Below are 25,043 nucleotides of genomic sequence, written 5' to 3' on the forward strand. Positions count from 1 at the left end.
TCCTGAATTTGTGTAGCTGATATACTAATGCTGTTTGCGCTCATAGCTGTGCTTGCATTCAGTTAGCTCAGCAATGAAATGCTTTCACATTTATTTCAGATTGTTTGCAGTAGCTTTTGCTTGCATTTATTCCCATCTAAGTTAGTTGTGCACTTCAGTTAACCCTAAATGCAAGCTGAAGCTGACCATCACACCTGAGCTATTTGTGTTTATTAAGAAACTTTTATCAGAGTACTTTTTGGTAAGAACTGATTGCAATCAACACTCCATTGAGTTGGTTTAATGACTTCAACTATTGCTGTGAGGATCCTGAAACTTGCATTTATTTTATTTTATTTTATCTTATCTTAGTTTATTTTACTTGGGCTCATTTTTTACCTCTGTCTCAGGAAAGGAAAACATACCCTACTGCTTGACTGCAGAAGTGGCTTCTCAATGTCAGTCAACCTACTGTTTGCTTGAAACAAGCTAAACAGGCTTTATGAATCTGCAGGGAAGGTGCTTTTAGAACTGGGCACAGCCCTTCTGCAAACTCGCAGGTTGGAAAGACCCCTGGGGTCACCAAGTTTAACCATTGACCCTACTCTACAAAGTTTCCCCAAGCACCACATCTAAACAACCTTTAAGTACTTCCAGGGTTGGTGACTCCACTGCCTCCCTGGGCAGCCTGTGCCAGTGCCTGACCACTCCTGCTGTGAAAAAAATTGTTCCTAATGTCCAGTCTAAACCTCCCCTGCTGCAGCTTGAGGCCATTCCCTCTTGTTCTAATTACCTGTGAGAAGAGATTGGCACCAACCTCTCCAAAACCTCCTTTCAGGGAGTTGTAGAGAGTAATAAAGTCTCCCCTCAGCCTTCTCCTCTTCAAACTAAGCAGCCCCATCTCCTTCAGTTGCTCTTCATCAGATTTTTTCTCCAGACCCTTGCCCAGCTTCCTTGCCCTCCTCTGCACTGGCTTCAGCACTTTGATGTCTTTCTTGTATTGAGGTGCCCAAAACTGGACACAATACTCAAGGTGTGGCCTCACCAGTGCTGAGTACAGGGGGACAATCATCTCCTTGCTCCTGCTTTAGGAGCTTTCCCTGGTTTAGTGCTGGGACTCGGAAAAGCACCACTGGCATGACTGGAAAGAGAAGCAAATTTGGTGTCATTGTGGCCACAAACTCTAACAGTTGTCAGCTGGCATTTCAGTCAGGTTGGATTTGAGTTGGGTAGCATTTGTAAGAGGTATGCTAAAACCTACCCTTGCTTAAACATGAGGATATGACAGACTCCTTCAAGACATAGAGAGCACCCCTTATTGGACTGGGCAGTGTCTTCTTTTGAGCTACTACACCCAGAAAGCAAACAGGGTTTGTCTCTGAGCACAGCACTAGGGAAGCAGTGACGTGGATGGGCTCAGATGGAGACTCTCAGTGGTGTGTGGGTGACCACAGGGCTCTAAAATTCATGATTTTTTTTTATTCTTGTGAACTGAACCTTAATTTCTGTCCCAGCTGGGAGCCTCTCTAACATGAAACTAAAGGGGGTGTATATATTAAAGGTATGGCAGGAGTGTCTCTAAGGTGGTGCTGACCATACCTAGGAGTTCTCTTGCTTGCTGCAGCATAGCTGCCTGAAAGTTTGAGCTGGCAGAACTTGAAGTTTTATTCTTCCCTGCTTTGCTTTCTGTTTGGGAGTTTTTGGAGACCTTGCCTCAAAACATTGGGTATCGTTCTGTGCAGCTGAGTAGCTGCCTATGCTCACAAGCACCTTCCACTGCTTCTCTGCTGAGCCGGAGTACTGAGCTTCCAGTGTCCCTCACGTCCAGGGGTGTTTGTACAGGCCACAACCCAGAAACAATTCTGCTGTCATTCTGTAGCTGCCATCCAAAAGCACACAAACAGCTGCTCTGCTCAGTTCTCACTGCAGCCTGATCACACCTTTTATTCCTTTTGTTTTTATAACAGCATCTCCTTAGCTGCTGAAATTTGCAGTCATTAACCTGCTTACTGTGTGTGCTGCTCCCAGTCTGCTGCAGGATTGTCTCTGTGGTGGTATGCTGAGTGGGCTGTCCATAGGCCAGTGGATGATGTGGCATTTCTCAGGGTGCTGAGCTGTCATCTGAGAACCTCTGAGCACATCTGTTGTAACAATACATTGTACAGGGGGGGTTGGCTTGGATTTTTTGTTGGTGTTTTTGCAGCTTAGCAAGTATATCACGTTCCAGGCTTTCCTCCTACCATTTCATGTGCCTGCTTAAGTTGTTTTCAGTAACTCATTTATCACATTTAACATCGTTTCATTTCAGCTGTTGTTCATATTCCAACCTCTTAAGATAGAATTAGCATAATTAATAGCCTGACCTAGGCAAGGTCTCCATCAGACCCTCACCACTGATTCCTTTCAGTTTGGCTTTTGAATGACTGTACAATACATGTGTGATATCCTTAAGAGCAGGACCACTGGAGAAGAGAAATTCATTGCCTTTTGTTGCATTTTTGTCCATGGAAAACTATATTCCAGCCACAGCTTCCTTATATAACTGTGGTTAGACATTGTGATACCCTGCTGAAAATGCACCTTGCTCTGTACATCAGCTGCAGTTACCTGTCCTGGATGTCCTCAGATGAAATTGGGAGGCTGAATGCTTTTATAGCTGGGCAGAGGATTTTGATGAAGGTTATCATCTCCTTTCCCACGTTACCAAGCTCTTCATCTGTTCAGGGTTTTGCCTCCTATTACATCATCCTTATGGGTGCTGTTGATAACAAAGAAGCTGTTGCAAGGTTTTGAATTACTATCAGTGATGTTAACATCCCACAGTTGATGCTTCATTTTAACACTTTCCTTACTGTTGCTTTAGGTCAGAGGTCCAGCTTAAAGTATTGGTACGAGAAGGAGTGGTTAAGTAACGGTCACATGCATGGCTTAGCATTTTTGGAAGAAAATTACTCCCACCAGAATGCTAAGAAGATAGTAGCCACTCACCAGCTACTTGGCGATGTACAGAGAGTGATAGAAGTACTGCACGGCCTGCAGCTGAAGATGAGCATCCTACAGTAAGCAATAGTGAAGTGTTCCTTGGCACCTTCTCAACAGGAATTCCTGTTCAAACAGTAGAACCAGTGGTTCAGACTAATTTCTGTGTGCCTGTGTTGCTATATAACATCACTGGAACTGCTCATGAGATCTTGGGAAAGGATTTGACTGCTTGAGCTGTTTAAATATGTGGAGTGTAAATTCCCTCTCTGTATAGAAAGGTTGGGAAGGCGTGAAGGAAAGAGGGAACAAACTGACACCAGCAGCTTCTCCTCCATAGATCTGAGCAACCAGAAGTTACAGAACCCATGGCAGCATTCTTGTGGCATGTGCCTCCTCCATTGCAGTCACTGTAAACTGTAGCTCTTCCATCAGCAATCAAATGTTTCTGTCCACAGCATGTCACTCTGTTATGGGAGAGCAGTGACAGCTTCAGCAGCTGGTTTCTATGCAGAGATTATTGTGGATGTACATGAAAAAACAACATTCTATAGTCCCTGTAGGGAGTAGATACTCTGCACATTTTCTGTTTCAAGTCATGCTTGAGTTCTGATGACTGAAAACAAATCTTTTGCTAATTCAAATCCATATTTATAATTTACCAGTAGATAAATTGCATGGCAGCAACAATTTGGAGAGCAAAGCTTTGAGTTTTTCCTGTGGTCTGAAGAGCTTTTTCCCTTGATCTGTGGTGAGCAGCAGGGCCACTGCTTGAAATACTGAAACAGTGGAATAATACCTGAAGTAAAAGAGTAGCAACTGGAACATGAGGCTCTGCTTTTCTATTATGGTGTCCTTCAGTCAGATCTGTGAGTGAGCTCTTTCGTCTTTGGAGAGTGTGGAACAGAAATACTGAAAGACCACTCCTTGGGCCTTTAACAGCAAGACTTCAGATTCTGACTTTCCAATTGTAGAGTAAATTGAGATTTGCATAGTACAGAGGCATGGAGCACTGGGAGAGGATGTGATGCTTCTTAACTTTGTTCCTTTACTCTCCCATTGTGATGTTGATGCAGCGACCTGGTTTAATTCAGAGACTTATAGAATGGGTTGGGTTAGAAGAGACCTTAAACATCATCCACTTCCAACCCCCTGCTATGGGCAGGGACACCTCCCACTAGCCCAGGTTGCTCAAGGCCTCATCCAGCCTGGCCTTCAATGCCTCCAGGCAGGGGGCATTCACAGCCTCCCTGGGCAATCTGTTCCAGTGTCTCCCCACCCTCACTCTATAAAGAGTTTCCTCCCAAACTCCAGTCTCGGTCTCCCCTCTTCCAGCTCAAAGCCATTGCCTCTCATCCTGTCACAACAAGCCCTTGTCAAAAGTCCCTCCTTAGCTTTCTTGTGGGCCCCTTTCAGACACTGGAAGGCTGCTAATTAAAGGTGAGGTGTTGTCCTGTTAGGACCATCCTGTTCAGAGCTCTAGCCCCTGTTTTCTCTGTCATTGTGTACATCAGAATTTTAAAAGTGCTAAATTAGAGGAAATGTCTTGCTCTTGATGCAGTTTTACCATCTAGGAGAGAGAGGAGATGAGGTCACAGCTGCCTGAAATGATTTAGGAGAGTGTTGCTCAGTGTTTCAGGGAGCTGACAAAGGCTCAGAGGTGATGTGGACAGCTGCGATGCAGTGGGTGGGAGTGCCAGCCTTTAGTGGAAGCAGTGAGGAGGTTGCTGAAGTATGAAGCATTCACATTTTTAGCCTTGTAGCTGGTGCAGCATCTTTCAGGATTTTGTCTTTTGTAAGCTAGCCCTTGCTCTTGGAGCAAAATAGTGCCTTTGAGTGTAGCATATCCATGGAACTGGAGTGGGAAGCTTGGGTGAATAAACACAGCTTTCCCTTCTCACTGTTGCTCACCAAGGACACCACAGGCACTGCAGGCAGAGGTGTTGCCTGAAGTGCTCTGAGCAAGCCAGTGGCAGTTGGCTTCCACTGCAGTTTCCTGAGAGACTGCTGTAGAAGGGACAGGAAAGCAGCTACCTAGGGCAGGAAATGGTCATGGTTTGTTTGGTGAGGAACTGGTCCAGCTTAATGGACTAAGTCCATCTGCTTTTGTGTGCAAGGAAGCACAGAGAGGGTGGTTGGAGCCAGGCCCCTTCTTTCCAGACAGCCCGATGCAGGTGCTTTAGGGTCAGGATCTGCTTCCCCTGTGTTCCTGCAGCCTATACCAGCTGAGCTGCCTGTCAGGGGCATTCTGCTTTGCTCACCTTTCTACTGCTGTTGTGATGCCTGACAGCTGTGGCAGAGCAGTATCAGTTACAATGCTTGGTTGCTGAGCCCATGCAGGAGTCTTGTCCTGTGGCTGTGCCTTCTGCTGCCATCAATGCCATGTTAGTCAGTTTGAAAACAATTAGCTTTTCTCAGAAGCAAGGGGGGCACCATGGTGTGTTAGAGCACCAGGCAGGAGTTTGCTCAGCACCTTGGGATTTAAAGGAAAGGAAATAATAAATTCTGCATCATCACCACCACCCCATGGGTCCTCAGCTGTGGTTACATTTCCCTGTGCCAGCACTTGGCTCTCTAATGAAGCCATGCTGTGGAACAGAGAACCTAACAGAGCAGTGTGGGAAGGTGTGCAGTGAGGTGAGGGAACCCAGCTTCCTGCAGAGCATTGGGAAATGTTTCACTGATGGCAGTGAGTGAAGTGTGGTGCAGTGCGGTGCTCTTGGTTGGTTTCTTAGTCTCGCAGCAGCCTGCTCAGTCACTTTGACCTTTACATTTGGGTGTTTTAATTTTCTGTGTTTGAGCAGAAATAAAGAACATCCTGACCTAAAGCTCTGGTGCCATCCGTGGAAGCACATTACAATGGATGAAAAACTTCATGAGAAGCACATCATTCACATTGAGGAGAACTGCTGCAAGGAGGAGACAGCAAGTTACAGAGCCTGGAACGGGACAGTGGAGAAGCCCTCGACCGTTCCTTCTGTGGAGGAATCCTACATTACCAGTGAGCACTGTTACCAGAAGCCTCGGGCCTACTACCCTGCCATTGAGCAGAGACTGGTGGTGGAAACAAGGGGTTCAGCCATGGATGATGGAGTGAACAGAATAAGGGAGAACGGGGATGATGCCCTGTCAGAGAGGCTTGGCTGGGATCTGGACCGAGAAATATGCAAGATGGAAAATGAATCCAAACACACTTACTCAAAGGTATTTCTATGAACAGACCCTTCTCTGCAGGGCTGGGATTGCCTGGCAGAGGGCAAAACTCAGTGCTTCTTAAGGGAAGTTTGTTTATTTTTGTGTGGCTTTTCCCTGTACTGTGAAATTTAAGGTACCAGTACAAATTAAATGATAGACTCTGAGGAGGCCTTAGAGCTGCATTTCAGTATCTGAAGGGGACCTGCAGGAAGGCTGGGGAAGGGACTGTTCAGAAGGGCCTGTGGGGATAGGACGAGGGGCAGTGGTTTAAAACTGGGGCAGGGCAGATTTAGGTTGGACATCAGGAGGAAGTTCTGCACAGTGAGGGTGGTGAGACACTGGAACAGGCTGCCCCAGGAATGTCCCTGGAGACATTCATAGTTGGACTGGATGTGTCCCTGGGCAGCCTGATCTGGTTGGAGGTGTCCGTGCTACCTGCAGGGGAGTTGGACAAGATGCTCTTGGAGGATCTCTTCCAGCCCGATGCAATCTGTGAATCACTCCTCAATTTCAAACACCAGTAGCAAAAATCTAGGAAGAGAGAATTTCTGTACCTGTGTGTCGGTGTGAGCTGAAATTCCGCGCCCCCCCCCCCCCCCCCCGATAATAACCAGGCTAGCTCAGTCTGGAAGCAAGTGAAGGCTGTATTTACAAGCAGAGAAATGCAATGAATATGTACAAATATACAAAATTCACAACATTTACAAATATATACAATCAACAGAAAAACACAACCAATCTCCCTTTGCTTACCCCCAAGGGGACCCCCCCAAAGGGGCCTCCCTCTCCCAGGAGCTTCCCCCTCAGACCCCCCTGGACAGAGAAGCAGAGTTAGTTAGAGCAGAAAGTTGTTAACTTAGCTGCCAAGGTCAGTGTGTTATCTTCAGCCAGAAGAGAAGAAGAAACAGCAGCCAGACAGCCCAGCAACTGCCCCCACTGCCGAACGCAGAATGTGCAGAGTGCCTACTTTGTTTTGGGTAATAGTTCTTAAACATTTCTATCTATCCAATGGAAGTGTTTAGAACAATCGTTATTTTGCTTTCTTACACCCAATAGTGACTTATTTACATTCTTTCACTTTCTCTGTTCTGAACTTTGCAAGGAAAAATTAAAAAGACAGTTTCAAACCATCACAGTCCACCCCTTCTAAACAATTCCATTGGCTGCTACTATCATTTATCTAATCTAAAATAATGTCTACAACAATAGGTGAATAAAGACCATAGTCCATTCTGGCTATCTCAGATGTAGATGATTCAAAAGAGTCAAATCACAGGAAAAACAGCAAACAGCTTGTTTCCTCGCAGATGGAGCGAAGGAAAGGAACAGGGACTCTCAGGTGACTCAGGGCTCTCAGGGTTCGTGCACCGTAGATCTCATGGACTCTCCTCTTGGGCGCGATGCTGTATCTGCGCAACACTCTGAATTTAACCTCTCTCAGCCAAAGTTAGATTTCTTTGTGGAATACACTGAATTTCACCATTTTCTTGCATCACCCAATAGGTGTGACCAGGACCTTCAGCAGAAACCACCCCTCGGACAGGTTTGGCCTCTCCTGAAGGAGAAAATACCCAAACAGTTTTGCCTAACAGATTCTTTTCTCTGATAACAGGAACTCTATCACCTTCCTCCTTTCGCAACAAATCTGATTGGGCAGGTCCAGCTCGATTCACTGAACCTCTACTATTCACCAACCAGGTTGCTTGTGCTAAATGTTTCTCCCAGTTTTTCAAAGATCCACCCCCCATGGCTTTGAGAGTGGTTTTCAGCAAACCGTTGTAGCGTTCGATCTTCCCTGCAGCTGGTGCATAGTAGGGAATGTGGAATATCCACTCGATGCCGTGCTCTTTGGCCCAGTTTTTTACAAGATTGTTCTTGAAATGAGTTCCGTTGTCTGACTCAATCCTCTCTGGAGTTCCGTGTCTCCACAGGATTTGTCTTTCCAGACCAAGAATGGTGTTACGTGCAGTTGCATGAGGAACTGGATAAGTTTCCAGCCATCCAGTGCTTGCCTCTACCATAGTCAGCACATACTGCTTACCAGATGGAGAACGAGGTAGAGTGATGTAGTCAATCTGCCAGGCTTCACCATACTTGTACTTGGACCATCGGTCACCGTACCACAAGGGCTTGATCCGCTTTGCCTGCTTAATAGCAGCACAAATGTCACAGTCATGGATGACTTGTGTGATAGCATCCATGGAAATGTCAATGGATCTGTCACGAGCCCATCGGTAGGTTGCATCTCTGCCTTGATGTCCTGACGAGTCATGGGCCCACCGAGCTAAGAACAGCTCACCTCGGTGTTTCCAGTCAAGATCAGGATCAGGATCAGAGTTTGTGTCCACCTGGGAAACTCTTGCAGCTAGATCTGCCTGATGGTTGTGTAGTTGTTCCTCAGTAGCTTTGCTCTTAGGAATGTGAGCATCGATGTGTCTCACTTTCACTGGGATTCTCTCAATGCGAGCAGCAATGTCTTGCCACAGATCTGCAGCCCAGATTGGCTTTCCTTTCCTCTGCCAGCCATTCTTTTTCCAGTCTTTCAGCCAACCCCACAAGGCATTGGCTATGATCCATGAGTCGGTGTAGAGATAAAGCTTTGGCCATCTCTCACATTCAGCTACGTTAAGAGCTAGCTGGACAGCTTTTACCTCTGCAAATTGGCTGGATTCTCCTTCTCCATCTTTCACTTCTGCAACTCTGCGCATTGCACTCCACACTGCAGATTTCCATCTCCGCTTGTTTCCAACCAGATGACAGGAACTGTCTGTGAACAAAGCATATCTCTTGTCATCATCAAACAGATCACTGTAAGGAGGAGCTTCCTCAGCACGAGTTACTCTCTCCTCTGGAGGTTTAGCACAGCTTGTGCCTTCTGGCCAGTTTGTGATCACCTCCACCAAACCAGGCCTTTCGAGATTTCCCATTCGAGCTCTCTGTGTTATCAGAGCCATCCACTTAGACCAGGTAGCATCTGTTGCATGATGTGGTGAAGCACCTTTACCTTTGAACATCCAATTCAGAACTGGCAATCTAGGAGCTAGTAGAAGTTGTGACTCAGTTCCAATCACTTCAGAAGCAGCTTTCACTCCTTCATAAGCAGCTAAAATCTCTTTCTCTGTTGGAGTGTAGTTTGCTTCTGAGCCTCTGTAGCCATGACCCCAGAAACCAAGAGGACGTCCTCGTGTTTCCCCTGGAGCTCTTTGCCATAAGCACCAGGTTGGACCATTGTCACTCGCGGCTGTGTACAGAATGTTCTTAATGTCTGGACCAGTGCGGACAGGTCCCAGACCCATCGCTTGGACTACCTCTCGCTTGATCTGGTCAAAGGCTGCTTGTTGCTCAGGACCCCATTGGAAACTGTTTCTCTTTCGAGTCACATCATATAGAGGTTTCACAATCTGACTGTATCCAGGAATGTGCAGTCTCCAAAATCCCACTATGCCTAAGAAATGCAGAGTTTCTTTCTTGTTGATGGGATTTGCCATGGTGGAGACTCTGTTTATCACATCCATTGGGATGTGACGGCGACCATCTTGCCACCGCACTCCCAGAAACTGGATTTGTCTAGCAGATCCTTTCACCTTTTCTCATTTGATAGCAAAACCAGCTTGCAAGAGAATGTCAATGATTTTGTTACCTTTCTCGAAGACTTCTTCAGCAGTCTCACCCCAGACAATGATGTCATCGATGAACTGAGTGTGTTCTGGAGCTCCACCTTTCTCCAAAGCATCATGGATCACTGCATGGCAGATGGTTGAACTGTGAACCACCCCTGGGGCAAACGATTGAATGTGTACTGAATGCCTCTCCAGGTGAAAGCAAACTGTGGCCTGCATTCCTCTGCTATGGGAATAGAGAAGAAAGCATTAGCAATGTCTATGGTAGCATACCATTTGGCCTGCTTGGATTCCAGCTCATATTGGAGTTCCATCATGTCTGGTACAGCTGCACTCATGGGTGGAGTTACTTCATTCAAGGCACGGAAATCAACTGTCAGATGCCACTCTCCATTCTGCTTTCTCACAGGCCAGATTGGACTGTTGAAAGGTGAATGAGTTTTGCTGATGACCTTCTGGCTCTCCAACTGATGAATCAAGTTTTGAATGGGCACCAAAGAGTCACGGTTGGTTCTGTATTGTCTGTGATGCACAGTTTGAGAAGCAACCGGCAGCTTTACATCCTCTATCTCATGTTGTCCCACAACTGCAGATTCATCTGAAAGCTCAGGTCTAATGGACAACTTCAATTTTCCTCCATCTATTTCTACAGTTGCTATTCCAAAAGCCCATTTGTAACCCTTAGGGTCTTTAAAACGCCCTTCTCTCAGAAAATCAATTCCCAAAATACAAGGTGCATTAGGTCCTGTTACAATAGTATGTTTCTTCCACTGCTTCCCAGTTAAGCTTATATCAACCTCTATCTTAAACAACTCTTGAGATCCACCAGTGACTCCCTGAATAGTTATAGATTCTCCCCCTTGATAATTTGATGGTATTATGGTGCACTGAGCTCCTGTGTCAACCAAGGCCCTGTACTTCTGAAATTTTGAAGTGCCAGGCCACTGGATGTACACATCCCAATAGATTCTGTTATCTCCGTTATCCCTTACCTCCCCCTGGCGGAAGGCAGGGCACCCCTAATGATGGGGATTACCTCCACATGTACAGCTGGCACAACGTCCAGCACCAGAATTAGGATCACTGTTGGAGCTATCAGAGTTGTTCTGGGAAACTGAGGAAGCGACAGCTACCCTTCTGGTATTGCTACCTCGGGATCTGCCCCTCTGCAGCTCCCGTAACCTCTTGAAAAGATCAGAAGTTGGTTGACCATCCCATCTGTTCATGTTCTCACCAAACTGATCACGCAGAGTTATCCAGATACTGCCACGTGATTGCCTCTGCTGTCTGTTTTGGTTTGACCTATTCTGGAACGGCCTCCTTGGAGCACGTCTGTTCCTAACAGCTGAAACTTGTATCCATCTGGAGGAAGAGGAATCAGAATCATCCCCCTTCATCAAGTTGGATATGGAGGTTTTAAATTCCTCCTTCAACTCTTTCATGCAATTCTCAATCTTTCCAGACAAAGTTTCAATGGCTGAAACCAAAGAAGTGTGTGTGAGACTATCCTCCAATTGCCTCATTTGGTCAGTGAAATGGCCAACAGTGGGAGGCACTCCACCATAATTTCTTGCCATAATCCTGCTTGCCAGAATAGTAGCATAATTAGGAGGAGCAAGCTTAATGAGCTTTTTGGCAAGGCCTGTTCCAACAGGAATTTCATCAGGATTCAGAGTCTTATGATCTCCATACATTACTTCTCTCACAGCAAATTCTCTCAGAGCTTGATTCCCTCATCTATTGTGGTCCAAGGCTTAGGGTTCCATGGTAAATCATCTCTGCTGGGGTAACTCAGCAGGACTGCCAGTAAGAGGCGTGCCCACAGAGAAACTTTACCAATGCACTTGCCTAGATGCCTGTCTATGCCTGTATCCTTTGAGAGCATCCCCAACTGAGAGGCCGACTTGTCGCCTGCCACCAATGCTGGGGCTCCCATATCAAAACACCTGGCTAGCCAAGACAGGACTGGCTCATTATCTCCTCTGATGTAATCCTTCCTCACATGTCTAATTTCCTGTCTGGGTGCATTAGCTGACTGTATGTCATCCTCATCATCATCATCATCATCATCCTGAGATCGCTGTCCCTATAATCCTGTTGTAATCCTCCGTTGAATTTCCTTGAGTTCAGAGGCTCTGCCAGCAGTTGCTAATTTAGCAGGGTCTACATCCTGACCTACATCCCCATCATCCATGTGGGGTCTCAAGAGGTCTGCCAGAGTTTTAAGGCTAACCCTCTCTTCCTCACCAGAAGGATCTTTCTTAACAGAGGGACCCTGAGTAGAAGGACCCTCATCTCCATCTGCACCATCTCCTGCAGCATCTGCATCTCCTCCTGCAGCTCCTTTACGCTTTCTGCTTACAGTGGCCACCAAATTTACTGGATTGGTTTTCACATTCACAGCAGAGTTGGAAGAGCAAGTAGCCTTATGTCTTTCTTGACACAGTGCTATCAGTAGCCATATGATTATTCCACGAAGCAACAAAATTAAGATTAGCACAAGATGTCTAAGGTACCAAAGAACCTCTGTAGCTGTAAGAGGAGTAACAAACTCAAATGTGTCTGCTAGCAGATTCATAGTTGAGTTACCGTATCTTCCCAGCCCAATAAGACCACAACAGAATTCACCAACATTCAGTAACTTGTTCTTAACCCAAAGAAACGACTTATATGCCACATATCTCACAATCTTGTCTATCATGGCAGAGATGGCCCATCTGTAGAAAATTGCACCGATAATAGATGAAATAGAATGACTCAGAATCCAAAACAGCTTCATTTTGCTTCCTAATCTGAGCAGAAATAAATCAAGCAATCGAGCCCCACGTTGGGCACCAAAAATAAAAAGTGTGTCGGTGTGAGCTGAAATTCCCCCCCCCCCCCCCCCGATAATAACCAGGCTAGCCCAGTCTGGAAGCAAATGAAGGCTGTATTTACAAGCAGAGAAATGCAATGAATATGTACAAATATACAAAATTCACAACATTTACAAATATATACAATCAACAGAAAAACACAACCAATCTCCCTTTGCTTCTCCCAAAGGGGCCTCCCTCTCCCAGGAGCTTCCCCCTCAGACCCCCCTGGACAGAGAAGCAGAGTTAGTTAGAGCAGAAAGTTGTTAACTTAGCTGCCAAGGTCAGTACGTGTTATCTTCAGCCAGAAGAGAAGAAGAAACAGCAACCAGACAGCCCAGCAACTGCCCCCACTGCCGAACGCAGAATGTGCAGAGTGCCTACTTTGTTTTGGGTAATAGTTCTTAAACATTTCTATCTATCCAATGGAAGTGTTTAGAACAATCAGTATTTTGCTTTCTTACACCCAATAGTGACTTATTTATAATCTTTCACTTTCTCTGTTCTGAACTTTGCAAGGAAAAAAATTAAAAAAAAAACCAGTTTCAAACCATCACAACCTGAAATCATCTGCAGTCTGTGGAACAATTTTATGGTCCCTTGGCATTTCACTGCTCCCTACTTCGTGTCTTAAGTGTGAAAACAAACACTAGCCATGGGTCAGAGAACAGGGCAGCATGTACAATGGAACACCTGCACTGGTGTTCCAGATTTTAGTTATTTCCATCTTCCTTACATGGTTATTTTAATAATTACAGTAACTGAATCAGTTCCAGCTTCTTCAGGCAGCATTTCATGGTGGGGAAAAAAAACTGTAGCAGCCTGAAGTGATTTCCAGAATGCTCACCCCAGAGCAGTACTCTGGTTTATCTGATCAACTCTTCTCATTTGCAGCTGTGTCAGGGCTTGCCCTTCTCCACCCTGATGCTAAAGTCAGTAGGCAGTACTGACCTCCCTGTACTGACAGATAAACTCTGTTTAACTTCTGTCCATGCATATGGAGTATGTGGCTTGTGTTCTTTCTAGCTTCTTGCTCCAGTTAGTTGAGCTTGCTCCCTTTCCCAGAAAGGCACACACTGCAGTTCTCCAGGCTTGGGGGAGCAGCTTGCTAAGCCCTGCTGTATTTCAGCAGAGCGATAGGAAAAGGAGGAAAGTGGAATCAGCACTGCTGACAGTGCAGTCAGGTTGTCAGTGGTGGTGGTGATTTTTGGCAAAACTGAAATTGGATTCCTGGAGGAAAACCCCTTTCCTCACCCCTTTCCAAAGAATTTGCTCTGCGATTGATTGCAGTCATGTTATGAATGGCTGCAGTGTTCCCTGGGATGCACAGACCAGGTGCAGTCTCTTCCAGCTGGAAGCTGACAGGGAGCTGGCTGCATGTTTGTGCTCTCTTGATTATGAGCTGTTTGTGAGGTGCAAAATACCTGCAAAAGTAGCTCTTGTAGACACTGATCCTCATGCTCAAGTTACTTTGATATCTGTGTACAGGCTCTTCTTAAGTGTGTTTCTGTCCTCCACCAGCCTATGATGAGCTGAGCAGTTGGCTGGGGTAAGGAGGCCAGTCTGGCTCAGCAGTTCTCTGCTGCTGTAACCAAGATCAGTGTGTGTGTCTCTGCTAGGTGAGAGAGTCTGTCTCCAAGAAAGGCTTTCCGGAGGAACCTATTGAGATGAAGTTGCTGGAAAAAGACAAGGAAGGAGTTGTGAACTCACAGCTGCAGTGGCAGCTTAATCTTCTGGCTCATGTGGAATCTCTGCAAGATGAAGTCATACACAGGATGGATTTCATTGAGAAGGAGCTAGATGGTAGGTAACACCCTTGTTCCAAAAACTGAACTGCCAGTGGGGCAATGGTTTGAAACTGGAGCAGGGCAGATTTAGGTTGGACCTCAGGAGGAAGCTCTGCACAATGAGGGTAGTGAAATTCTGGAACAGGTTGTGCAGGGACATGGGTGGAGTCCCTGACCCTGGTGACATCCACTATCAGGCTGGTTGTGGCCCTGGGCAGCCTGCTATAGTCGGGGATGTCCCTACTGACTGCAGGGGGTGTCCATTCCAACTGCTGAGAACTGGAGTGGTGACAGTTTTGTTTTCCTTTGCAGTTTTGGAGAGCTGGTTGGATTACACAGGGGAGCTGGAGCCACCAGAACCACTGGCACGACTACCACAGCTCAAGCACTGCATAAAGCAGCTGATAACGGACCTGGGCAAAGTGCAGCAGATTGCACTGTGCTGCTCCACGTGAGACCAGAGCATGCTGCAGACTGTTACTGAGTGTGAAGCTGGAGCCTCTGTTCTGAACAGCTCTGTGTATTTAGAGGAGATCAGCATGCTGGTTGCATGTGATGCAGGCTGACTTCAGGGATTTGTGAAGCGCTGTTGAAAGAGCAGCCAAAAGGTTCTTTTACCTGCTCCTAACTCCGGGTTTGTTAGGCAGGCACAACCGCAGGGGACAGGTCCCACCCTTGTCATCAGAGGTTAGGTCTTGGCTGACAAATACACTTCGATATTCACTCCTTACAAGTTGCTTATGGAAACAGTAGAATTCTTCATCATTACATTGACTAAAATTGTGCCACTGAAGAACAAGAGTTCTAAGAGCCAAATATGTTTAGTTGATGGAGGTTGTAAATAACTTTGCATAGTTTAAGTGAGTTGTGTCATGTTTTATTCCTCTGGTTTATGCCTACTAGCACACAGTATTTAATCACTAGGAAATGGTAGAACAGTTTTCAGACTTAGTAAGTATGAATGTCCAGCTCTTAACTGTAAAGTGTTAGGTGGAGGTTGGCAAGTTAAGAATGGCCTAACCCCTGCTGCTGTTATGTTCAGGAACATAGGAGGTCACAGATGGGTTGCACTTATTTCCAGAATAAATGATTGTTTTCCATATTTATCCTGTCACTGTCCCATGGCTGGGTACTGGGGAGCCCACTAACACTGTGCTCCTGTGCAGTGAGCTCCTGCCTGTGGCCTCAGGATGCCACTGGAGCAGAACTGGTGGGACGGCCCTGCAGGGGGCCTGCAGCTGCGCTCGGGGCTGGGGCTGCAGTTTTTTGCCCTTTGTTGCTAGTTGTCATTCTGGTTCTGTTTGGAGGCGTTGACTCTCTTCAGTACTCTGGACATGTTGTAAAGACAACTCTATGAATGTGAGTTTGGGGGAATCGGTTCCTTTTGTATGTGTGTAAATAAAGCCTCCAGATCTATGCATGAGGTGCTGCCCTCACAGGCAGCCAGGGGTCCTTGCCTGCTTTCAGTCTCTCTTTGCTGCTGTGTGTGACTTGGTGAGAGCAAGGCACCAGGGCAGGTGACACAGTTCCTTGGGAGCTGCTGGTGTCAGTGTTTGAGGTGTCAAAGTCTTTCAGCTGCAGATCTTAGCCCCATAAGTGATGGCTGTGACTGAAGGTTGCCTTACCCAGTGCTGCTCTCAATGCATGGACCAGAGGCTGAGCTGTGCAGGGAGAGGGGGTACTTAAAAAGCTGGATTTGTTACCTTCAGTTTGTGTGTGATCACCAAAGGGTTGTCATTTAAAAGGCCCAGAACTGTGCAAGTTACCAGCTGGATCCTGTAATGCTGGCACACTGCAAAGGGAAGAGGGCAGCTGAAGTACCCAGTGCTGCTGCAGAGGCAATGGGAGCTGTACTGGAGGTCCTGCAGCAAACAAAACAATTGAGCTGCTCAAAGGCTTTGGTGCCAAGACTCAATTCTTCAGGGAATACTTAGTGTGTTTTGTAGCCCTGGTTGGTACCCAGTGAGCACAGCAAGTGTGCAGCAGCAGCAGCAGCAGCAGTTGATCTTTGTCACAGCATAAAGCTTCTGCAGGCTGTGAGTATCACTTCGTGCTCTGCAGGGGAGGCCCACGCAGAACCTGTGGGTGACACCCTGCACACTCTGCAGCTCTGGTGGTTGCCATGTTGCCAGCAGCATCAGAAGGAACATCCTAGACAGCTGTGGCAGTCTAGGGGCTTTCAGGTGATACTGGACAGAAGCAGGGCTGAGCCCATGCAGCCCAAGCAGGCATGGCAGTGGCACTGGAGGCTGTGGGAGCAGCTGAACCCCTGAGCAGGCTGCTTCCTCCAGAGGGGAGCTGCTCATCCCCAGCAGCTGTTCTGGGGTGCACCCTGTCACTCTGCTGGTTTGCTTTGACTCAGGGCAGCCCTTAAGATTTGGGAGGTAAGATGGTTCTGATGGAGGAGTCACATGGCAAATCCTGGGCACTTGTTTCCCCTGAGGAGAGCTGGAGAGGCCTCTGCAGAGAGACTGAAAATATTTATTGAAATTAGAGTAGGCTCCTGTTAAACAAAGATTCTTTATTGTGATCTGTCTGCATTTAGTTCTGTCCCTGTTTTGCAAGTTTCCATACCATTGTTTCTTGGTCTGGACCAGCTGTTGGGTCTGGCAGGTCACTTTCTGTTTCTCTAGGTCGCTGGCAAGGGAATGCAGGGCAGAGCCTTGGTGAGAGGAGCAAACATTGCACTGTGGGTGCTTGATGGTGGTCCTTGATGCACTATGGGAACCAAGGGCGCTGTACAGAGGGGGGTTGCTTTGAAGCAATATTTGCAAAACTTGAACTCTTCTGTATCTTGATGTTTGGAATAAATAAATAGGTTTTGTTGGTTAAGTCTTAGCAAAGTCTTTGTTTCAGTTATGGTTACTCAATACAAGAACTCTGGGCTTGATTTCTTTCCATAGCACTGAAACGCAGGTGCTGCAGTATGACAGGAATATAGATCTTAACTGTTCCTAAGGTGTGGAATTGTTTCCCAGACCCCTCTCATACCCCTCTCACAAGTAATCATGTTGGTTTGTGCTGGATATCACTTCAGTGAGGAGCTTCTGCCTTTTATTCCCAAATCCTGATCTGTGTCATATCTTACGGGCTGGTAAATGCAACCTGACTCCTGTTTGTGCACCTGGTCAGTGAATGCCTGCCTGGGCTGCTGCTGGGCTTGTGGTGTTGTAGATGGGGAGGGGACCTGGCTCTGTGAGTCATCTCCCAGAGGAGTGGTGGGGCTGGAAGCTGCTGGTAGCACAACAGGACAGCACAGGCACCTGGGAGAAGCCAGGCTACTAATTGCAGGGGTGTTTGGACCTGCAGCTGTGGCTTCCCTACAGAGCTGCCAAGAGCAGGTGCATCAGGAGGAGTGGTGCCAGCGGCACACTGGAGATGGCACAGCAGCAAGAGTCAGTGCTGCTCAGTGCAGGGGCAGTTGTGTGTTCCCCAGGGAGCAGTGGAGTTCAGGCAGTTTTGGGAGGCAGCAACAAGTGGGTGCTGTGCCTGTGATGTGTTCTGGAAGCTGCTGTCTTGCTGTGGAAACTGTTTGCTGTGTCAGGCAGTGCTGCTGTAACAGCAGTGTCAAAAAAAGGAGCTTTGGCTGTCCTGAAACAGGCCCTAGGGAGGACATTCCCAGGCCTTCCTGAGAGGCCAGGCCAGACCATGCCTGCAGGCAGCCACATCTCTTCGCAGGCATTTCTGGTCCATCTGTTCCCTCCATTTCCCCGGGAGGAGGGAAACAAGTGTATTCCCTTGGCCTACAGACTTGCCTTCCTAATTTTATTTTCCAACCAAGATTCTTGTAAGACTCTTGGGGCCTGGGGAGGCTGCTTCCACTGCTGGCAAGCTCTGAGGTCCAACTGCCATGTCAAAGTGGGGTTTCAAGATGAGGTCTGCTCTGCCCTGGAATATTGTATCTAGTTCTGGGCTCCTCAGTTCAAGAAAGACCTCAGGGAATTGCTTGAGAGAGTCCATTCCAGAGTCACAAAGCTGCTGCAGGCAGTGGAACATCTCCCTGTGAGGCCAGGCTGAGGGTGCTGGGGCTTGGAGCAGAGGAGCCTGAGGGCTGCTCTCATGGCTGGTGATAAAGATGTGCAAGGCTGGAGCCAGACTCTGCTCAGGGATGTCCAAGGACAGCACAAGGGGCACTGGGGGCAAGCTGGAACAGAGGAGGTGCCATGGAAACAGAAGGGAAAACTTTGTGAGGGTGCTGGAGCCTGGAGCAGGCTGCCCAGAGAGGTTGTGGAGTCTCCTTGGGAGACTTTCCAAACCCACCTGGATGCATTCCTGTGTGCCCTGCCCTAGGTGACCCTGCTCTGCAGAGGGCTGGGTCTCTGGACATCCTTTCCAACCCTTGACAGTCTGTGATTCTGTGATCTGCTGCAGTGTGTGCTGTGCCTAGCCCTGTGTCCAGCAATGGGAAGACTCTGATTGGAGCCTGTCCAAGCTCACTGTTTGACTTCATCTTAAGATTCTTGTAGGAGCAGACACAGCAGGAGGCAGGTGCTAAGTCATCTGTCAGCCTTCATGTGGTAGATTCACCTTGAGCTTCCTCAGCCTATAAACCTGGCACAACCACTTCATGTTCTCACTGTTCTTTAACAAAAATATCAGCTGTTCTGATTGTTCAGTGCCCAGCCAGGGGATCTCCTTCACCCTGAGCTTGATGGTAGAGTCTCATCCTTGCTGCTGGAACACCAGCAGATGGTGAAAGTATTTGTGACACTTGGGCAGGCTTCTCCAGAGGCAGTGGTGAGCACCTCAGGCTGGTACAGAAGGGGGTTTCATATCTTCATTCTAAGCCTTCTGTATTCAAAGATCCATAGATTCGCAAAATGGGTTGGGTTGGAAGGAATCTTAAAGCTCGTCAACTTCCAACCCCCTGCCATGGGCAAGGACACCTCCCACCAGCCCAGGTTGCTCAAGGCCTCATCCAGCCTGGCCTGGAACACCTCTAGGGAGGAGGCATCCACAACCTCCCTGGGCAACCTGCTCCAGTGTCTCCCCAGCCTCACTCTAAAGAATTTCTTCCTCATCTCCAGTCTCAGTCTCCCCTCTCCCAGCTCAAAGCCATTGTCCCTCATCCTGTCACTCCCAGCCCTTGTCCAAAGTCCCTCCTCAGCTCTCCCGGAGCCCCTTCAGGTACTGGAAGGCTACTCTAAGGTCTCCCTGGAGCCTTTTCCAGGCTGAAGAGCCCCTGCTGCACAGCAGCTCTCTTGTGAAATAAATAAAAAGCTATGTACAGTTCTTGTCTGGTTAGCACAGACCCTTGGAAGGGACCCCAACCTTTAATCACCTGCCACAGCTAACCAAGAAAGTCCCTGTTGAGGGCAGACAGCAAAAGCAGCAAATGCCACCTTGTTTCCCTCTTGGAGTGTGCCTGCAGATAGCAAAACAGCAGCAGAGCTGGAATTCATCAGGTTCTGCCTGCAGGGTGTTTGCTGATGGTGCTCTTGTGCCCCCCAGGTGTTTGGTCAGTGAAGGCTGCAGGATGCCATAGGGAATGCTGCAGGGAATGCTGGCAGCTCTTGTGGTTTCCCATGGTTCAGGGATGCTGGAGGTGTTGGGATCAGGAGGAGGGAGGAGGTGTGTGCACCTCCTGAGCTTTCAGGCCAGTGGGTTTCAGTCAGAGGAAGGGACACCCAGGGAAGGACCTGTGATGAATTGCTCAGTCTCCATAGCCTTGAGTGTCAGCTGCAGTGTGGGTTTGCTGCGTGCCACACTGCAGCTGGGAAATTGGTGCTCAGACAGTGGAATTTGGGGTGGCCAGGAAGGGCTCACAGGGCAAGGATCTAGTTCCAACCCCCCTGCCATGGGCAGGGACACTTCCCACTAGATGAGGTTGCCCAGAGCCAGATCTCGCTGAAGTGGGCACCATTCTGCAAGCTCAGCATGCCCTGACACAGCAGAGAGCATCTGAGAAGCTCCTGTTCCTGTGAACATCCTGGGCACTCAGAGTACCTCTGGTGAGGGCAGGCACCAATCCCTGTGCCTGCCAAGTCTCCGCTGCCCCCCACTCTGGCCTGAGGCAGCTGGCAGGTCCTCTGCTGCCCTGGCACCAGTGGGGGTTTCTCCTGTCCCTTCACAGCCTTTGATGTTTCAACAGTGAGAGCTGCTGCCGGGAGATGTTGGGGCCTTGTCTCTTCTAGCTGTTAGAATCCTGCTTTGGCAGCTGGCTCTGCTCCCAGGATGTTAACTGGGAGGAAGGGAGCAGGGATGGCAGCACCCTGGGCTTGAACACGCTGAGATTCCGTAGCAGCAGCCTCTGCTGCCCTGTTCTGGCTGTGAAGATGTTTCCCAGCATGAGTGAAGTGTGCCCAGAAGAAGGAGCTTTTGGAGCTGGGAAGAGCTGCCATGGGGCTGGGAGGGGAGCTTAGAGCCTGGTGGTGCTGGAGGAGTCAAACAGGCTCTCCAGCCAGGTGTTTTCCATCTCAGCAGTCACTAGGATACAAGCATCAGAGAATCAGATTCTTGATTGTGGCTGCCTCCAAGGCCAAAGCAGAACCATCACCAAGCACCTGACAACGTAGGTTGGAGGTGCAGGAAGGAGGCCCAGAAGCCTTTGTTCACACAATGCAGTTTAATGGCAAACCCAAAGGGAGCCAAACACTCTGAGCTGCCTCAGGGGCAGCCCCATGGGTGACAGCAGCTGGCTCAGCTGCCTGTGGCTGATGGATGATAAACCCTGACCTGTGTCCTGTGCTGAGAAGACACTGAGGCCTGAGGCCAGGGGCTGAGCAGGGGTGGGTAAGGAAACAAGAAAGCAGTAGTGGGTGTCAAGAGCAAGCTCATCAACCATGAAGAGGAGATTGGAGTGTGTCAGAGGCAAGAAACCTGCAGAGAAGGGGAGACTGTCCTGCTGCAGCAGCCTCTGGGTGCAGAGGAAGGATGTCACCAAGCAGTTGCTTCTGCACCAGTTCTCACCACAGAGGAAGCTTCAGGTGCTTGCCCCAGCCCATGCTTTGCTGATAAGGAGCTCAGGCTGTTGCTGTTCTGAGGCTTTGCTGCTCCTTTTCAGGCCCTCTCTTGCCCAGGTGTTGGACCCGAGTGGCTACATTCTCCCATTTTGGTTCACCTAGCCCTGGCTTGGACCCAGTTCTTTTCCCACTGCTTGTGGAAGGGCAGTTGTGAGGTTCAACCTTTCTTAAACCTCTGGTGCTCATCAATCTGCCCTGAGTTGGCCAAGGACCAGAGCTGCTGCCAGGGCTGGGTGTGATGGCCACAGCAGGAGCAAAGCCCCCAGGCTGTAGTGGTGGCAGCTGCAGGTCAGGCTCCAGTGTGAAGGAGATGCTCCTCAGTGAAAGGTAAGAAATGACTGCTGCTGCCTGCTCAAGCAGAATGATGTTTTATGGGCACAGTAAGAGGCTGGATTCCTCCTGGCTGTGCTCTGCTGCTCCCAACAAAACTGAAGGGTGAAAAAGGGTGGGTGAGAGCAGTCTGTGGCTGCTGCTCACTGGCTCCATCCTGCAACAACCCCATCGCAAAACAGTTTGGGTATGAACTGGATGGGCCTAAAAGGGTCAGGCTGCCCCCTGCCTGGGCCAGGCTTTGGCTTTGGCTTCCAGGGCATTTGCATTCCATGCCCATGCTGCTGTGGGAGCACAGAAGTGGAGGTGGAGGCTTGCAGCCCCTGGGGCAGGCAGGGCTCCTTCCATGTACAGCCTCTGCTCTCCCCTCCTGTGGGTGTTGGGTGATGCTTGGGGAGCTCAAACAACAACGCACCGGGCTTGGGCGAGGATGGGCCCTTGGCTGGGCCCTTCCTCCACCATCGGTCTCTGCCTGCCCCACCCCCCTTGGTCACAGCTGTCCAGTGGTCTCCAGGCCAAGGTGCTCAGCTCCCACTGCAGCCGTGGGGGATGGTAGCTGCAGCAGGGCTGAGCATCCTCTGCAAGATTGTGGCCAAAGCGGGTCCTGCCCTCAGCTGTTCTTTGCCCCCTTTCCTGCAGGGTTCAGCTCAGGGCCGTTCGTCTCAGCTAGGAGCAGGTAGGAGCTGATGGATTCCCGCAGACCCAGGCTGACTGGGGAGTCCTCGTCCAGCGGGGCCGTGGACGCCAAAAGAAGGAGGAAGCTGTGCGAGAGCAGGCAGGCGGTCAAGGGGCAGCCCTTAGCCCCCCGGGCTGCCTGGCAGGGCAGCGTGGGGAGCCCTCGCCCCTTCCCCAGCCGCCCCTACCTGTTGATCTGATCCCACTTGAGTGAAGGCTGCTTCACGACCGCGGGCCTGGCAGCGAGCAGGGCCAGCTTCGGCCCGTCCATGGCTCAGGGCTCCTCGAGCAAGAAGCACAGCCCTTCCCCGAGCTCTGGGCAGGGAGCCGCCAGCATCATGGGCGGGTTTCCGCCCTAGGCTTGGGGTCCCGAGGCAGGCCGGGGCTGGCTGCCACCTTTCCCCGCTCCCTCCATCCCTGCAGGGCACAGGATCTCCGCACACAGGCAGCCGGGGGTGCCCGGGGAGCCTTCCCGGAGTAGTGCTGGACCAGGCGCTGCAGGCTGGCGAAAGGGAGGCTCGGCGCGATGTACACCCAGCCGTTGTCCAGCTGCTGGATGCGGTAATGAGACAGCGAGCCCCAGCCGCCGCCGCGCCGCACCGACAGCGAGTAGCAGCCTGCCAGGGCACGGACAGGGGCACCGCGGGCTGCTATGGGCACCTACCCTGTACAGCACCGCTGCCCTGGGCTCTGCACTCTGAGGTTTTCATCGCCCCGGGGTGGTGACCAGCAGCACCTCTCCCTGCTGGGGTTGCACATCTGGCACCACTGTGCCACCATCGCACTATGAGCAGCTACAACACAGGGACTGGGAGAGTGCCAGCACATGGAGTGACCTTTTGTAGCTGTCCACCATGTCCCAGGCACCCTCAGCATCAGATGCTGTGGCTCTTTGCTCCAATTTCCACTGCCAGGAGGTGTGCAGGGCTTGCCCACACCCAGCCCTGCAGCCCCCTCCCATGCAACACTGTGCCCACTGGGGAACCCAGCAGCAGCTCCTCGCAGGGTGCCCTCAGCACCTGTGTTTGTATTTCAGAGGCTGAGCCTCTTCCTGCCCCCCAAAAACTGCAGGAAGGCTGCTGCTGGTTTTTGGTTGGTTGGGATTTTTTTGTTGTTTATTTTTGGGGGGGGCAGAGACAGAGGCTCAGCACAAAGTGGACAGCAGCAGTACCAGGAACCTGCCACACAGGGCAGCTGATGCCACCATGTGTGAAGCTTGGAGGGTCAGCCTCACTGGGGTCCCACTCAAGCCCTCAGCACCTCCATGGGGCTGGGCAACAGAAGGTACAGCAGACAGGGCTCAGGGACTCTCACCTTGCCTGCTCTGGCTCTCCCAGATCAGGAAGGTGCTGCTGCAGTTGCCCAGCTGGAGCAGCAGCTCCTTTGCCTTCTGCTGGTTGATGCCTTCATACAGCCATCTGCATGGACAGCAGCTGCTGGCAGAGCTGCCCCAGGCAGGGCAGAGGGGACAGCTCGGGGTGCAGCAGTGCACCACCTGGACACACTCTGGCAGGCCTTGCTGCCTCCCTGGGATTAGCCCTTGAGGCAGGCCAGGCCCTCTGTCTGAGGGGGGGCCACATTCTCTGGGACAGACTTTTCCCAGAGACCTTGGCCACACAGCTGCTGGGGATATGGCACTCCTTGCCAGACACCTCAGATGCCACATGCCACCACTCCCTGTCCCTAGGGGAAGGGGGGGATGAGCCATCCTGAGAGGTTGAGGCACCTGGTTGCAGGGAGGGGATGCCCGGGGTGGTTGCCACCGTAACTGTGGCCTGCACGCTGGTCACAAGTACCTGCTGGCTGGGAGCACTTACTGAGAGAGGACACAGAGCTGCCCCCCCATCCTCAGGACAGCAGCTGCCCCCACACCCACAGGAGGGGAAGTCACAGAGGGCCGGGGCCAGGAAGTCACTGGGAACTGCAGGAAAAGTGAGGCCTTGCTGGTATCACCCAGCTCCAGCTGGGGCAGGACTGATGTGAGCAAGCTGGTAGCTTCCAGGTGCTTACCTGCCTGCATGAGCAGTGGGGCCTGCATGGTGCTGGCAGCCACTTGTGGCATGCTGAGTGTCTTCTCCCGGCTGGGCAGGCTCCCCATCTCCCAGCTCAGCATGGGCCCTTGGGCCTGGCCTCACCTACTGCTGCCTGGCAGTTTAAGGGGAGGATCAGGCCTGGCACCAGCCCTCTGTCCTGGGCATTGGGGTTGTCACCCTGCGGAGCCATAAGCCCACTGCACAGCCATGTCAGGCTGCAGGCTCATGGGTTGCAGTCACCCACCCTCTGCCCCAGGATAGGGCACTGCTTCAGGGTTATGCCAGCACAGTGGCTCCCAATAAATCAGCAGGCTCTGGGCTGAGCCTCGTGGGCAGCTCCCCATGGAGCCCTTCGAGTAAACCACTCTGCCATGAGCCTGGGGACTTGTGGCCACAGCTGGGGGCCCTCCCCAGAAGAGGGCATCCACATCCCCACAGTAGGCAGCACCTGTCTGTGCTTGCCCTCCGAGTGCTGCCAGCCCATCCCAGTGCACCCCTGTTCTGTGGGGCACCCTGTCCCAGTGCCCCACGGGCAGCTCAGGGGACAGACCTTTGCCTATTTCAGTTCCTTGGCCACAGAGAGGTGCAGCTGAAGCTGTGTGACCGAAGCCTACCCTAGGCTCAGCAG

The 25,043-nt window shown here is 50.2% G+C and overlaps 2 protein-coding genes across 2 annotated transcripts in view; one reads left to right on the forward strand and one right to left on the reverse strand.

The window, feature by feature from the left end:
• The window catches only part of PHF20 (PHD finger protein 20), a 58,190-nt gene extending 40,962 nt beyond the window's left edge, over nucleotides 1-17,228 (forward strand). Inside the window, exons 15-18 of the mRNA XM_054392077.1 lie at nucleotides 2,843-3,038; nucleotides 5,763-6,162; nucleotides 14,248-14,431; nucleotides 14,728-17,228. Coding sequence (XP_054248052.1) covers nucleotides 2,843-3,038; nucleotides 5,763-6,162; nucleotides 14,248-14,431; nucleotides 14,728-14,870 — 923 coding nt within the window. The 3' untranslated portion in view covers nucleotides 14,871-17,228. The remainder of the gene's footprint in view (nucleotides 1-2,842; nucleotides 3,039-5,762; nucleotides 6,163-14,247; nucleotides 14,432-14,727) is intronic.
• A 5,089-nt stretch (nucleotides 17,229-22,317) lies between these two features.
• Nucleotides 22,318-24,480, reverse strand: SLA2 (Src like adaptor 2). Its single transcript, XM_054392094.1, is given in 8 exon segments — nucleotides 22,318-22,468; nucleotides 22,571-22,700; nucleotides 22,859-22,999; nucleotides 23,697-23,800; nucleotides 23,973-24,065; nucleotides 24,200-24,255; nucleotides 24,257-24,303; nucleotides 24,393-24,480. Coding segments are annotated over 8 exon segments (810 nt in total).
• Between the last annotated feature and the right edge of the window lie 563 nt (nucleotides 24,481-25,043).

The sequence above is a fragment of the Indicator indicator genome, chromosome 24 (assembly GCF_027791375.1).
Source record: "Indicator indicator isolate 239-I01 chromosome 24, UM_Iind_1.1, whole genome shotgun sequence".
NCBI lineage: Eukaryota > Metazoa > Chordata > Aves > Piciformes > Indicatoridae > Indicator > Indicator indicator.